The sequence below is a fragment of the Gymnoscopelus braueri genome (genome assembly GCF_963280865.1).
Source record: "Gymnoscopelus braueri genome assembly, chromosome: 9".
Taxonomy (NCBI): Eukaryota; Metazoa; Chordata; class Actinopteri; order Myctophiformes; family Myctophidae; genus Gymnoscopelus; species Gymnoscopelus braueri.
Window position 1 is genome coordinate 1261457 of NC_137610.1, and position 15763 is coordinate 1277219.

Genomic DNA, 15763 nt, shown 5'->3' on the forward strand with positions numbered 1-15763 from the left:
ACATGAGCCCTTTTCAAAGATGGATGCAGGCTCTGGGGATCCCGCACTCCATGGGTTCTCGGAAAGTGGTAGTCTCACCACGGTGTGTGGTGTCACTCGAGCCGTGGACACACGCGACCTTCTTGTCCGAGGGGTCAAGATAGGCGCAGTAGTGTCACAGAAGGTGATTACCACGAACCCCAGCCTCTCAGGATGGGGGGCTGTCCACGAAGGCTACTCAGCCAGGGGGATGTGGGACTCCGCACTGAGGGAGGCCCACATCAACTACCTGGAGCTGTTGGCGGGTCTTCCTCGCTCTCAAGCACTTCGAGAGCCGCATTGTGGGGTGTCATGTCCAGGTCAGAACGGACAATACCACAACAATGTGTTATGTCAACAAACAAGGAGGCTTGGGTTCCCTTGTGTTGGACAAACTAGCGCGCGAGCTGACGCTCTGGAGCGTGCAACGCTTGAAGTCGCTACGCGCCACCCATGTGCCGGGCCTCCTGAACAGCGGGGCGGACCTGCTGTCCAGAGGGGGGCTCCGTTACGGGGAATGGTCGCTTTGCCCGGAGGCTGTGGACCTGATCTGGGCCCGGTTCGGCCGGGCTCAGGTCGACTTGTTTGCATCCAGAGAGAACGCGAAATGCTCACGGTTCTTCTCGGTGAGGGACAGGGACCTGTCCTTGGGAGTAGACGCTCTGGCCCACAGGTGGCCGAGCGGACTACTATATGCTTTTCCGCCCCTGGAACTGATCCCTCCGACGTTGGAGAAGATCAGAACCCAGGGCGGGACGGTTCTGCTGGTGGTGCCAGCATGGGGCACGTGGAGGACGGAGATCTCTCCTCTCCTTTACGCCGAGCCGTGGCCTCTCCTTCTGTTCAGAGACCTTCTGAGACAGGGAGGGAACGAGGTTTTCCACGAGGACCTCCAGGGGCTAGACCTGTGGGTCTACCCCGTGAAATGACGAGTCTGAACTCGCAGGGACTGCCCCCTAACGTGGTGGCCACCATACAGGGGGCTAGAGCAGATTCTACCAGGCGTCAGTACGACGTCAGGTGGAACATGTTTGAGTCCTGGTGCCTGGATCAGTCACCTTCAGTGGTGGCTTTACAGGCTCCTGTGAGGAGCATCCTGGTTTACCTACAGGACAGGTTGGACCAGGATTTGTCTTTCTCTACCATCAAGGTGTACCTGGCGGCCATGTCCGCTTGCCACGATGGGTTCGAGGGCAAGTCGGTGGGCCAGCACTCGCTAGTGCAACGGTTTATGGCCGGTGCTAAGCGGGCTAGGCCGGTCAACAGACTTTTGTTCCCGAAATGGGACCTGGCAGTAGTGCTGGAGGCACTGTGCCGGCCCCCTTTTGAGCCTTTTGAAACCGTGCATCTGAGGATCATGAGTCTCAAGACGGCGCTCCTGGTGGCCCTATGTACGGCTAAACGTGTCGGTGACATGCAGGCGCTCTCGGTGAGCCAGGACTGCATGTGGTTCTCAGACGACGGCAAGAGGGTTTTGCTGAAACCCAACTTGACGTTTGTGTCTAAGACCGGCGAGGTAGCTAGGGCCCCGGTGGAACTGGGGGCTTTCCATCCACCGCCGTTCACTTTGGCGGAGGATAAGCGGTTGCACTGTCTCTGTCCGGTGAGAGCCTTGCGGCTCTACTGTCAGAGGACGGCGGTCGGCCGTGGGTCGTCTCAGCTCTTCGTCTCCTTTGGCCGGGGTCAGAGGAAGGCGGTGGCTAAACCGACTCTGTCCAAATGGATCGTGGAAGCGATTCGGTTGGCCTATGAGAGTGGTGGGTCTTTCGTCCCGGTGGGACTGAGGGCCCACTCTACTCGGGGTGTTGCTGCATCTTGGGCCCTTTACAGAGGGGTGTCGATGCAGGAGATATGCTCTGCGGCGAACTGGTCGTCTCCTTCGACATTTGCGGCCTTTTACAGCCTTGACGTGGCGGCATCTGAGATGGCGCACACAGTCTTGGGTGTAGCGGCTGGTTCAAGCCAGGGGAATGCAGAGCATGCCTAGGGGCATGCTTTTCTCCCCGCTTAAGCGGCTTCTTCAGCCTCCCCTGGACCGGCTAGGCTCGGTCCGGGGGAGAGGAGGCCCTGGTTTCTCTTGTTACTAGTGGGTGGACTGGGGTCTAACCTTCCTAGTTTCATGAGACAGGACTTTGGTCTGTCAGGGCCTTGCCTTTTAATCCTTTCCGCGTCCTGACCCGAGGGGTCAAGGGCGCCTGGGGGCCATGGTCTTGCCAGGGGCGAGACCTGAGGCCTTGGGCGAGCGGATGGGTAGGGTTGTGGACTGGGGCTCCCCCAGGGGGCGTGTATGTGTCCCATAGTAAGCATACTGCTGAAAGATATGCTATAATAACTAGGGGTTACGTATGTAACCCCAGTTTTATTAGTATCGTAAGCAGTATGCTTACGTAAGACCGCTTCTGTGCGCGTTGTGGCGTGCAGAGTGAAGGTTTTTAGAGGGAGTGCCCAAGTGAAGCGAGGGTATTTATACCCTTCCGGGTTACCGGTGTCGCGTAACATGACCCTATCGGCGATGATATCCCATAGTAAGCATACTGCTTACGATACTAATAAAACTGGGGTTACATACGTAACCCCTAGGTATGCCTTCTGTCTTTGAGTTTGTGTTGACTTTTGACTGGTTCCACCCATAGAATGTGAAAAATTGTAAAAAGTACCGATACTACAGTGTAGAAATACTCTGTTACAAGTAAAAGTCCAGAATAAAAAAAAAGACTGCCCATTGGTTTCTACAGACCCGTTTTGAAGCCACTTTTTCGTCAAATCCACCATTTTGGGACTTCTGGTCTTGAAAAGCAACTGGAAACGAATGCTAATAGCTCAGTAGAGCCAGTGGAAGCCCTAGAAGCATACCCTACTTTATCATCAATTAAAAAAATTAATATCAAAAAATTATTGGGAGTATAATTTACAAAAACACATACCATGGTAATTGAAAGAAGGCTTTAACCCATTAAGACCGGGAACGCATCTGTGTCATTTTTATACTTCTTTGGGCTATTCAAAAATAGCAGATATACAAGCTCATAGCGCGGCACCGAGTGAGCTTGTAGATCTGCCTTTTTTTTTATGTGAAACATTTTTAACTCAAATATTTGTTTCTGCTGAAGTTTTTTTTTTTTTTCATTGAAAAAACGTATGTTGCTATAATATCAGTGGTTCTCAAACTTTTTCACGATTTTTCAAAAAAATAGCAGATCTACAAGCTCATAGTGCGTACTAGGTTCGACCGCGTCACCGAATGCTTGGTACTCCATACATGGAGCTAACGGACATATCCAAGTCCGACATCACGGCATCCATCTTTGGGCATATTAGGACTCCATATAGGGATATGACTGTCTCGTATTGACGTCACCAGGATGACACACGCACCGTAGCCAACGATATAAAGGCAAGGAGTCTCAGAGTTGTAGCCGATTATCTGATTATTCTGACAAAGGTCAGTTTAATCTTAATTGCGACCTGTTTTAGAAATGTTTCACTGGGCGGTACATCTAGATGGAGGACCACAGAGGAGCGATCAAGCAGCTGTAGCAGTGGGACACAAAGTGTATTCCTTTGGAGGGAACTGTTCCAATGAGACTCACATGTACAACATGGATCAGATTGATGTGCATGTCTTCAACTCAGTGTCTTTATGCTGGATGAAGTTACCACCAGTGACACCTGGAAGAGGAGAACGTCACCCTGCGGTTCCCCCCATGCTTGAAGTCCACACAGCTGTGCTAATAGATGACATAGTCTACATCTTGGGAGGTATTTGTTACCTGACACCGTACTGGAACAATGTGCTTTATGCATTTAATGTCGACACCCACAGATGGTTCAAGCCCAAGAGTGTCACGATCCGCTCCTCGGACCATGGACTGACTTTATTATTTAGCCATTGTCTGACCTTAATTGGTATTGGACCCTTTTGGACCCGCTTTCTGCTGTAGTGTTCCCGGTTCTCCTTGTACTGTTATTTTGTAGTGATGTCCAAGTGTTTCCTGTTTAGCCTAGTTAGTGTTTCCTGTCTTGTCTCACCTCCCTTTGATTAGTTATGTTCTCCACCTGTGTCCTGTTGTGCCCCAGCCAATCCCTGTGTTAATTGTCCTTTGTTCTCGCCTGTGCCTAGCTAGTCCTTGTCTATTTATATGCCCCTCTGTTTCCAGTCTGTGTTGATTCATTATTGTTGTCACAGTGTTCTGTCGGTTACCTAGCCTTGCCTTGTTTTCCCTGTTTAGTTAATAAAACCCCTGCATCTGATCCGTTCTGTCTCCGCGTCACTGTCTGCGCTTGGGTCCTACAACTCCCTGCCTCGCACCGTGACAAAGAGTTGTGGGACTGTTGTTCCAGGAGCGAGGGGGAGACACTCAGCCTGTGTCATGGGGAAGGTCATGTACGTCTACGGAGGATACACCCAGCTGACCATCCACAGGTTGGACACCCCCACAATGGTCTGGTCTTTAATTAACACCAGAGGCACTCCACCATGTGCTTCATACCTTCACTCTGCCACCATCATCGGGACAAAGATGTTTGTATTTGAGGATTACGACAACAACGTCAGAGTGTTTGACACAGAGACCAGCTGCTGGCTGAACATGCCTTCTACACAGCTTGTTCCACGCTTGTTCCACGCTGGATCAGCCTTTGCCAACAACGGAGAGCTGTATGTATTTGGTGACCGCAACTTGATGCAGTGAAAGTTCAGTGATCTGTGGAAATTCAATCCAAAGACCTTATCCTGGAAGAAGGTTGAGCCGAAGGAGAAAGGCCCTGGTCCAATGTACAGGATGTGCTGTTGCACCGTGGAAGATCGTATCATCTTCTTTGGAGCATTAAACAAACCTGACAACCTGTACGTGTTAGACTTAAATCCTAGTCTGAAGACATTATGCAAGCTAGCAGTTATTCAGTACGGTCTGGAGCAGTCAGAACTCCCACACAAAATCAAGTAGGAACTGGCAGCCATGACTACCAACAGCAACGGAAATAAATAACATTCCCCACTAAAAGAAAGAAAAAGTAATAGATATGTGCGTATGCCCACTAGAACTATAGACAAACAAACAAAAAAGAGCCAGACCATAAAAAAAAAATCATTATGTTTTGGTCAATGAATGCCCTGCTTTGTCATACTACGGTGTCACAAAAAAAGTAGCAAAAAGTGCAACGTGATGAGATCGGCTTTTTTTTTTTTTTAATGTTTTAAGGGAAAGTGAAAATTAACAGTTCTGTACATACAAGGTTTCCACCCGACAGAGACAATATGACATGACTCCTTATTTGGTCAAGGTTTGAGCCAGATCAGAACCCTCTTATAGCCGTTTCACACTCGGGTCCCGGGTGCGCACTCCAGACCACATGGCAGATGTTGTGGTAGTGTGAACGTAGCGAACCGTTCCCCGTAACGCATCACCGTACCGTACTCGAAACCACCTGCGGAGGTAGTCTCGGGTCCGATTGCTGCGGAGTCGGGAACGGAACGCGGCAGTGTGAATCCATCCGTACCAAGAGAAGGAAGTGGACAGACTGGACTGCTAATCATATATCATTTTTATATTTGTTATAATGACGCATTATTTTAGCTGGGTTATACCTTCTCATTGTTCTACTTGAATGTTGACAAGAAATAATAATCCCGCTAGTGTTCGAGTAGCACGAGCCGTGAAAAATAATATTTATAAGGATAAATACACCAAGGGTTAGTCCGTGACGTCATACCAAGGATGCGTCCGTGACGCCAATATCATATTAACAGACGACGTTACATTTCGAGTTTTCAAAGACCAGTGCACACACTGCTTTGGTTGTGTATTGTTGATCTGTTGTTATTATAACTCAAGACATCGTCAGGAACACAGTCAAACTTTATTATTCACTCTAGAGTGACTTTTCTTCTGAGAATGACATTCTCTCTTCCAAAGCCCCATAGTCAACAGCGCCCCCATGAGGCACATATTTACCATTACTGCTAAATTAAATGGTCGAGTACGAAAGGATTTTGGCCAGTGTGAATGCTGACCAGCTGGGAGAAGCCAAGCGTACTCGGGAACGCTTCGATTCAAACGGATCCAGTCTGAAACCGCCCTTACAGACTGCGAGCTAGCCTCCTGCAGAGCCCCACTCACAGACCCTCACAGACTCAAAACATGCATTTGGTGACTACCAAACGTACCAAAATTACATCATGAAGTAATCACTTAAGCCCAGTATTTCTTAAAAGAGTTTGACATTTATTGACAAAGAAATGTGTTAGATTTTTCTTGATTAAAAAAAAACATCTGTATCATTGTTATGATACAAATGTTATGATACAAGTTATACTAGGTAACTTTAAAAAAAAAAATCTTTTGTGAGTGGCAAATGTTTCACAACACCCTTTCCATGCATTTCACCCCCGAAATCCTTCTATAAACATATTTTCTATTGAAAGTGGACAGGGGCGTCATCCGGCCGGAAAACGGAAACGGAAATGCACCGGTTTCCTGTTTGGCCCGGAACTACCGCGCTAGTAACAAAAAGGAATATCACGCTGTTTTTATGCCATTATAGGATTTGAAGATGAAAAAACAACAGCAAAAGAAAACACAGCTCACTGTAACTAAAGCTCCACTGGCTAAGAGAAATGATCCGCAGATAGTATAAAACAACAAAAAGAACGCTTTTTGAAACGCTTCCACCTTCCAGTGAAAACAAATGGAATTCTGGGTAATGCAGGAATCCGCTAAAGACCTGCAATGATGGTAGTGACCAGCAGAGGCTGCTAAAAATCGTTTTTTTTTTACCTACCAAGTAAGGCTTTAAAAGAGAAACATAGCATACAGAAACCCTGTTTTCTAAAGAATCTTTGACAAATTATGTAAACATTTTCAAAATAAATAAAATTAAAACACTGCAATAGGATATGTTTAATTCCACGTGTCATTATTCCACAGTTTTTCAGTATATTATCACATTCTTGTGAAAAATACTGTGTATTGATTGGTAGGTGTATGAGCTGAATCCTGTGTGTTGATTGGTAGGCGTATGAGCTAAATCCTGTGTGTTGATTGGTAGGTGTATGAGCTGAGGGTCACCATTGACGACGGCTATCTGAACAGTGCGAAGACCTACGGGCAGTTTGAGCTGATCCACAAACAGCTGGCGAAGCACTTCATTGAGTCTGCTCTACCACAGTGAGTCCAGCCACATGATCTATAGCTCTGTTCTGCTCTACCACAGTTCATCCACATGATCTTACCAATTACCATTACCATCTATAGCTTGTGAAGTCCATCCATGTCCTTCACAGCCAGCCAGCAGGGGGTGATGTAATATGTAGCAGGAAGTGATGTCATATTTGAATGGTTTAGGTTTCCATCGTGGTACAGGATGTCGTTCACAGCCAGCAGGAAGATGGTTCTCCTCAACAAATACCTGAAGGAGCTGTTTGATGGTCCATGCAAAGGAGTGAGTCTGTCTGTCTGTCTGTCTGTCTGTCTGTCTGTCTGTCTGTCTGTCTGTCTGTCTGTCTGTCTGTCACTGCTTCTGTATCATGTCCTTCTCTCCGTTGTCTTAAGGTCTGTCTCTCTGTGTAACTGCCTATCTCTCTGTGTAACTGTCTGTGTGTCTGTCTCTCTACAGAATGAGTTTGTCTGTAGTTTATTCCTGGACGGACCCAAGACAACAGACAACAACTTGGTGAGAGGTAATGTTCAATGTTCTCTGTGTGTGTGTGTGTGTGTGTGTGTGTGTGTGTGTGTGTGTGTGTGTGTGTGTGTGTGTGTGTGTGTATGTGTGTGCGTGCGTGCGTGCGTGCGTGCGTGCGTGCGTGCGTGCGTGCGTGCGTGCGTGCGTGCGTTAATCGCACAAGTGCATATGTGTTATTTTCTTGACCGATGGAGAGAATAGTGTGGATTGATTTTAGCAATGTGCCTATGTGAGTTGTATTGATGACATCACAGTGATCCCGACTGGTGGCGGTACGGCTGGTGACGGGCCCCTGGTTCAACCGGTTTCAACCGGCTTGACGGGGGGGTTGGAGGGTTGAGGGGGGGTAACTGTTTGTGTTCAACAAGCATCAGCCAGGCCGACCGCTAGCAGGAGCAATGGTGACATCAGCAGCCACTCTGCACCTTCCTCTCCTCTGATCCTCACCAACAAGCAAGTGAGGCGCCAGCACACCCAAATCAATACCAGGAAAGCGGGACCAGATCAACTCTCGGATGCTAAAGGTGTGTGCCGAGCAGCTAGCTGTTACCTTCATGCAGCTCTTCAACTGAGACCGACGGTTAGTACCAGGCAGACATCGGGGTTGATGACGCCATCATCTACATGCTTAATACGGCCTTCACCCACCTCGACGCCTGGGCAGTACAATCAGAATCATGTTTTTTGACTTCTCCAGAGCCTTCAATACTATCCAGCCTCTACTGCTTGCAGAGAAGCTTGCGTTGATGGGAGTGGACCATGGCTTGGTGGCATGGATCTCGGACTACCTCTCGGGCAGATGTCACCGTATGTGAGACAGTAGGGTTGTTGGTCAGAGGTGCTGGTGAGCAACACGGGTTCCGCCCAGGGCACAGTGCTGTCACCCTTACATATCTGATTTCCACTTCAATTCCAAGACCTGTCACCTACAGAAGTTCTCAGACGACACCGCGGTGGTCAGCCGTATCTCAGGCGACAACACTGCTGAACATGACGGTGTAGTGAGGGACTTGACGTGCAGTGGAGCGAGGGCGAACTGCCTCCGGCCTCCGGCTCATTGCTAGCAAGACCAAGGAGATGGTGGTGGATTTCCGCACGACCAAAAGGGTACCCCCGGTGCCCAGCACCATAAATGGGGAGGTGGTGGAGTTTGTGGACAGCTACACATTTCTAGGAGTGCATCTGAAGAACTCGTTGGACTGGTCTGACAACGCTGAGGCACTTCTCAGGCTGTTCTTCCTGAGAAGGCTCAGATCGTTTGGCGTGTCTAACAGATGTTCTATCAGTCTGTTATGGCAAGTGCTCTCTTCTTGGGAATTACGTGCTGAGGGGGGGGGGGGCTGGTGAGGAAGGCGGGCTCTGTCGTGGGGTCCCCTCTGGAGGGGGTGGAGGAGGTGGCCAGGGTGCGCACAGCAAGGAAGCTGGATGCCATCATGAACAACCCCTCCCACCCCTTCCACCTAGAGATAATCGGTACCTGAGTAAGAGAGGAAACGACAGATTCACCTACCCGGGGCGGAGGTGTGAGAGACTTGGAAAGTCCTTTGTGCCGGTAGCTTTGAAGAGCTACAATGAGACACACAACGGTCGCTTGGCCAGGTCAACCGTAACTTAACCTGGAATAAATGGATGTTTCAAAGACTATGTCCTCTAATGACATTCCTAGGGTGGGGTTCGTGTGCTGTTTTCCGCTGTGAGCACTTTTTTCACCGAATGGACACTTTTTTGATTGGCATTGCACTGATATTTTTATTATTATTATTTTTTTAGATATGGTTAGACACTTATGAAGCACTGACTGTAATGGACACTTTATTTGTTTTTACCTCCGTTTACTGTTGGTCTGTATTGTTGATGCTTCTAGTTATTGTTTTTATTTCTCCCTTGTATTGTAGTACACAACAGTACTTTTTATTTTTCTTACTCTTTGCCTGTAACTCTGTAATCTTAACTGCTGTGCCGCCTCTGGGCGACTGAATATCCCCCACGAGATAATAAAGGTATCTATCTATCTATCTATCTATCTATCTATCTATCTATCTATCTATCTATCTATCTATCTATCTAATGTGTGTTGATGACATCATGTCCTCCGTGTCTTCCAGAAGGAAGTCCTCAGATCCAGCTCTTCATGTCCTACTCGGAGCGTAAACTGTCTGTCCTCGTCAAGCACCTCAAGAACATTGTGAGTTCAACCACTTTAAATAGTCTGTACAGATTAAGATCAAAGGAGTACTTCTCCCATTTTCAACCTTATCGCCATATAATTTGTCCTCACTAATCATCCTCATTATAAGATGGCACCATTTCTGTCTACTCACCCAGTACAAATGGAATTGATTCATCCAAGTCTCCAGTGTGATTGATTGATGGATGGATGGATGGATGGATGGATGGATGGATGGATGGATGGATGGATGGATGGATTGATGGATTGATTGATTGATTGATTGATTGATTGATTGATTGATTGATTGATTGATCGTACTCAATGTATCAGTATTTGTGTTACCTCTATGTTGGTTGGTTTTGACCTGACCTGCTTCCGTGTTTTAACGAACAAACTGATGAGCTGACATCTTCCCTCCGACAGCGTTTGGCCAACGGTTCGAACCCCGACGCGTACGTGGTGACCCGTCTGAGACCGGACCCTCTGAAACGCTCCAAGCGGAAGACAAAGGTGGTCCGCAACAACGACAACCCCACCTTCAACGAACTGGTAGGCAGGAGATTGTAAATGCAAAACGTCTGGAGCGGTGTTCATTTTGTCGACTAAAACTATGACGAAAAATGTCCTTCGTCTACCTTTTTTCACTTACGATAACTAAATAAAAACTATGCTATGATGACTAAAACTATGACTAAATACATTGACAATTCTTTCAACACATAAAAACTAAACTAAAATATGATGCAGCTGGAGCTAGACTGTGCAGCGCGTGTTTGATGCACGGTTTAACTTTATCGACCTTCAGTGTGGACGCTAACTTCGTTCTCGTTATATCATGCTCAGTGTGAATGCCACTTAACCCATTAAGACCTGAGGCCCATTCTACAAATGCCTTCTAAATCAGTAGTTCTCACACTTTCAAAAATAGCAGATATACTGTACAAGCTCGAGCTTGTATATCTGCTATTTTTGAATAGCCAACGCAAAAATCGATGCCTTCCCAGTTTTAATGGGTGAAAGGTAGGGTCATTTTAATTGGTTAAAATAAGTGTTAAATAGCTCTATATTGTGATAGTACTCATTGCTAGTGTTTGTTCAGTAACATGAGTCTCCATGTCACTCCAGCTCTTTATTAAACAGGACATGCTTTTTCAGGTCGGTATACCAATTTGATCCAATCAGGATGGAGAACTCAGACAGGATACAGATTAAATTAGTGCAATTGGAAGTGATGACACAAAGAAATTAGCAGACAAAATTGGAACTAGAACACTATAAAAAATGAAGCTGATAAATACTACTCTCTCCTGATTGGCAGAAATGTTGCAACCCACCGGAACATGTATTATCTGTTTATTGAAGAGCTGGAAAGATGGGGAGACCCCTGTTACTAAACAAACGCTCTATAGCAATGATTACCATCAGAAAATAGTGCTTTAAGCTTTTAACCAAAAACGTTTTGTTTTAACCCAAATATATCACTTACCCTACCTTTAAGCCTGTGCTGTAGTAGTAAACCTGAACTTGTAGCTGTTCTGTTTAATAATAAAAGATCAAATTAAAACATGTGTCTCCTGTGTGTTGATAGCTGGTGTACAAGGACGTGACGTCTCTTCATGAGAAGGTTCTGGAGGTGACGGTGAAAAGCAAGAAGGCGTTCGTGGCTGCCACCAATATTAAACTGGACGAGGAGTGGCTCAACCGAGAGCAGTGGTTCGCTCTGGGAAACTGCCCCGTCTGACCACTAGGGGGAGCAGTGGTTCGCTCTGGGAAACTTCCCCCTTCTGACCACTAGGGGAGCAGTGGTTCGCTCTGGGAAACTGCCCTGTCTGACCACTAGGGGGAGCAGTGGTTCGCTCTGGGGAGCTGGCCCATATGACTGCACTCTGATGTACTGACAACCTGACTCCACTAGGGGGGGGGCACACTCTGTACAGCACTGTACAATGTACTGTTTATCAGACACCTTATGAAGTAATGTATGTGTTTATTAAATCAGTGGTTCTCAACCTGTGGGCCGGGGGCCCACTGATGGGGCGCGGGGGTATCCCAAGTGGGCCCCCAAATAATAAGCAAAACACAAATATGTGAATGATAATATCACATTAATAGGCAAGGCAAGGCAGTTGTATTTGTACAGCACATTTCTACAACAAGGCAATTCAATGTGCTTTACACCAGTGGTTCTCAACCTTTTCAGGCCGCAACCCCCAAAAAATATCATTTTTGAACTGGGGACATTACATTACATTACATTACATTACAGTCATTTAGCAAACGCTTTTATCCAAAGCGACTTACAATAAGTGCATTCAACATAGGTATAGACAAGAAAACTATTAATCACCAGAAGTCTAAGGTAAAAGTGCAATATATCAGTTACCTACTTTCATAAACAGATGATACAAATAGGAAAGTCAAATGAGCAAGAGCTAAAACAAATAAGTGTATCGAATAAACAAGATCCAATAAAACAAGAGCTTGTGCAAATAATTGACAACAAGTAAGCAAGGCAAAGAGGAAGTCTCAGGGTAGTGATTCCTGAAGAGGTGGGTTTTAAGCCTGTGGCAAAAGATGGGCAGTGACTCTGCTGTCCTGACATCAGTGGGAAGTTCATTCCACCACTGTGGGGCCACAACAGAAAAAAAGCCGTGACCGTGTAGATTGGCCCGAAGGAGCACTGAGCGACAGGGAAATCAGTCGCCCCGAGGCGGCAGACCGAAGTGGTCGGGCAGGGGTGTAAGCCTCGACCATAGCCTGGAGGTAAGAAGGAGCTGTTCTTTTCACTGCCCTATAGGCTAGCACCAGGGTTTTAAACTGGATTCGGGCCGCTACGGGGAGCCAGTGTAGAGAACGGAGAAGGGTAGTTGTGTGGGAGAACTTGGGGCGGTTGAACACCAGACGAGCTGCAGCTTTCTGAACAAGCTCCAGAGGTCTGATGGCAGACGCCGGGGACCCCCCACCCTGACAAGCAGTTCCACAGATAAATGTTGTGAAAATAGCCGATCTACAAGCTCACAACGCCTCGCCTTTGTGAGCTTGTACATCGTCTATTTATTTATTTTTGCCTCATTATCTGACAATGTGAACAATGTTTGACCAGTTGTTATAGTATTGTAGTTTGTTGATTACTTTTGACCATCACAAAAAAATCATGTGGGGACCCCCCTGGGGGTCCCGACCCACAGGTTGAGAACCACTGCTGTACACAGAACATCAAGAAAAGGAAACGCAATTATACAATTAGGATGCATACAACAAAATAAGAAAAGAAAGAAAAATAAAGGTCTTTAGTTGTGTTTTAAAAGAAATAAGAGAGGAAGCAGAACCTGCAGTTTTCTGGGAGTTTGTTCCAGATAATGTGGCGGTTTGGCGGATAAAAACGAAATGCTGCTTCCCCATGTTTACTTTATCTAATTTTATTTTTAAGTGGTCGACAAGTCAAGTGGTCAGATGGGTGGACCGCAAACACTTTTGAGATTTTCAAGTGGGCCCTGATCCAGAACAAAGTTGAGAACCACTGTGTTATACCATAGCACTGTATCTGTACAGTATATTACACCATAGTACTGTATGTGTATAATGTATGTGTGTACTCTTTGGATGATGTTACGAATCCGAGTCAAAGTAAGACTCTATAAGATGAGGTTTACTGTGACCAGACTGTGACTCTGCTCTCCGTCAAGTATTTCCATTACGACCATCGAAGCCCTACGCAATGGGCTCTATGCACACTCTGAGTTATGGGGATCCTTGAAAAAACATTTGAGAACCACTGTGCTACACTAAATGGAACTCCGATTTGTGTTTCCAGGCGTCCCTGGAACAACATAATTTGAGATGGGGGTCTGCGGCCAAATAATACATAATTTTGGGGGTCCATTACATGGAAAAGTTTGAGCACCACTGATATAGCAACATACCGTTAGGATTTAGAAAACGTTTTTAGATATGTACTTGGCTGTGGGACCCCCATCTATTTTTTTTTTGTTCCAGGGACCGGCCATAGCTGAGTGGTTAGTGAGCCCACCTAGGGAGCCAGAGGCCCTGGTTGCCCCAGGTACGATTCCAGGCCAGGCCAGCAAATGTGTCGATGAAATGAAATTTGTCCCTGAGCAAGACTCTTAACCCCTAATTGCTCACAGGCCCTCATTGTAAACAAGACCGCAAGGACTTTCATGAACGGACCTGTTAAAGGAATTATCCTTATCCTTATAACCCCCAGAAGCAAATATTTGAGTTAAAAATGTTGGCTTTTAAAAAATATATATTCCAAGATTTGCACACATTTCCAAGATCTTTCAAAAATAGCAGATCTAAGCTCATAGTGTGGCACACATTTAGTCCCCAGCTGAATGTGTTAATATAGCATCACAATAATTGTAACCTTTTATACTTTGGCTATTCAAAAATAGCAGATAGACAAGCTCATAGATCTGCTAATTCTGAAAAATAATGGAAATTTGTGCGAACCTTTGAATATATATATATATATATTTAAGCGAACATTTGTAACTCAAATCTTGCTTCTGGGGGGTTCCTGGAACACAATATTTGAGATGGGGGTCCGTGGCCAGATACATATCATTTTGGGGGTCCTTGACATGAAAAGGTTTGAGAACCACTGCTCTATAAGATGGTTTACTCAGACCAGACAGTGACTCTGCTCTCATCGCGGCCATGGATGTCCAATGCAATACCCGTTGTACCTGTTGTCTGAGTACTTACTTGTCATAATACTTGGAGGCCGGTCTATGATGTCAATACTGCAATGTAGAAGTACTCTGTTACGTCTGTTAAGTGAAAGTCTGGAATTCCAAATTGACTTGAGTAAAAGTACTAAAGTATTGGTATCCAATGTACTTAAAGTACCAAAAGTAAAAGTACTTAAATATTTGACAATAGCAGATCTACAAGCTCAAAACGCGCCGCGATGCGACGCGTTTTCAAATAATTGTAGTGGAGTAAAAGTACAATATTTGCCTCTGAGATGTAGTGGAGTAGAAGTAAAATCATAGACAATTGGAAATACTCCAGTAAAGTAAAAGTACCTCAAAATTGTACTTAAGCACAGTACTTGAGTAAATCTACTGTTGTAGTTACTTTACACCACTGCCCCTCGGGTCGTCGGCGATGTACTCGCCAAGGTCGAAGTCGATCGGTCGGGCGGTGATCGAGATAGGCGACACACTCGCAGGCACACACAGGTCCATGTGCATGTTAATCAAATGAAGGACATTTTACTATGATGGTGATGGGAAAATATTCAGTAACTGGTATTATACAGTAATATGAAATGTAAATGGTATTGTTATAAAATATAATTGCTATAAGTGTTGCACTTTCTTTGTACTGGAAGCTGAGAATGTGATGTGTACATTGTCCATATGGTTTAGTTTCATTTAAATCGGACAGAATTAGAAAGTTACTTGCATACTGTACTTTATTTTCTTTGAGGACCTAGCTAGTAGAGTTCTCAACAGGCCTGAAAATTAAGGCCCGGCCCTAACTGGGCCCTACTGGGCCAGCCCGAGGCTCGGCCTGGCCCGAACAATTACCATAAGTTTATGCCAGAAAACATAGTACACAAACATAGTACACAAACATAGTGGCCTACACAACCGTTTGTCCTCAGTGGACGACAAAACGTCCTGTCAGAAGAACAACAAAATATGACAAGTAGACATGAGAACACACTTGTTTATTTAGCGAAGAATCTATAGACTTGCTCAGGTCAATACATACATTCAAGACAGGACAATACACACCCAATAACAGACGTGTGTGTGTGTGTGTGTGTGTGTGTGTGTGTGTGTGTGTGTGTGTGTGTGTGTGTGTGTGTGTGTGTGTGTGTGTGTGTGTGTGTGTGTGTTCCACTGGTTTGTAATGCACGTG

At 46.0% G+C, this 15763-nt stretch overlaps 1 protein-coding gene across 2 annotated transcripts in view; it reads left to right on the top strand.

The window, feature by feature from the left end:
* Positions 1-12658, top strand: part of pik3c2g (phosphatidylinositol-4-phosphate 3-kinase catalytic subunit type 2 gamma) — a 74498-nt gene extending 61840 nt beyond the window's left edge. Inside the window, exons 29-34 of one of the 2 annotated variants that reach the window (XM_080436788.1) lie at positions 7066-7184; positions 7362-7458; positions 7633-7696; positions 9804-9883; positions 10292-10417; positions 11457-12658. In XM_080436788.1, the coding sequence (XP_080292914.1) occupies positions 7066-7184; positions 7362-7458; positions 7633-7696; positions 9804-9883; positions 10292-10417; positions 11457-11609 (639 nt within the window). In that variant the 3' untranslated portion in view covers positions 11610-12658. The remainder of the gene's footprint in view (positions 1-7065; positions 7185-7361; positions 7459-7632; positions 7697-9803; positions 9884-10291; positions 10418-11456) is intronic. The other variant, XM_080436789.1, reaches the window with a different exon arrangement.
* Positions 12659-15763: the final 3105 nt, after the last annotated feature.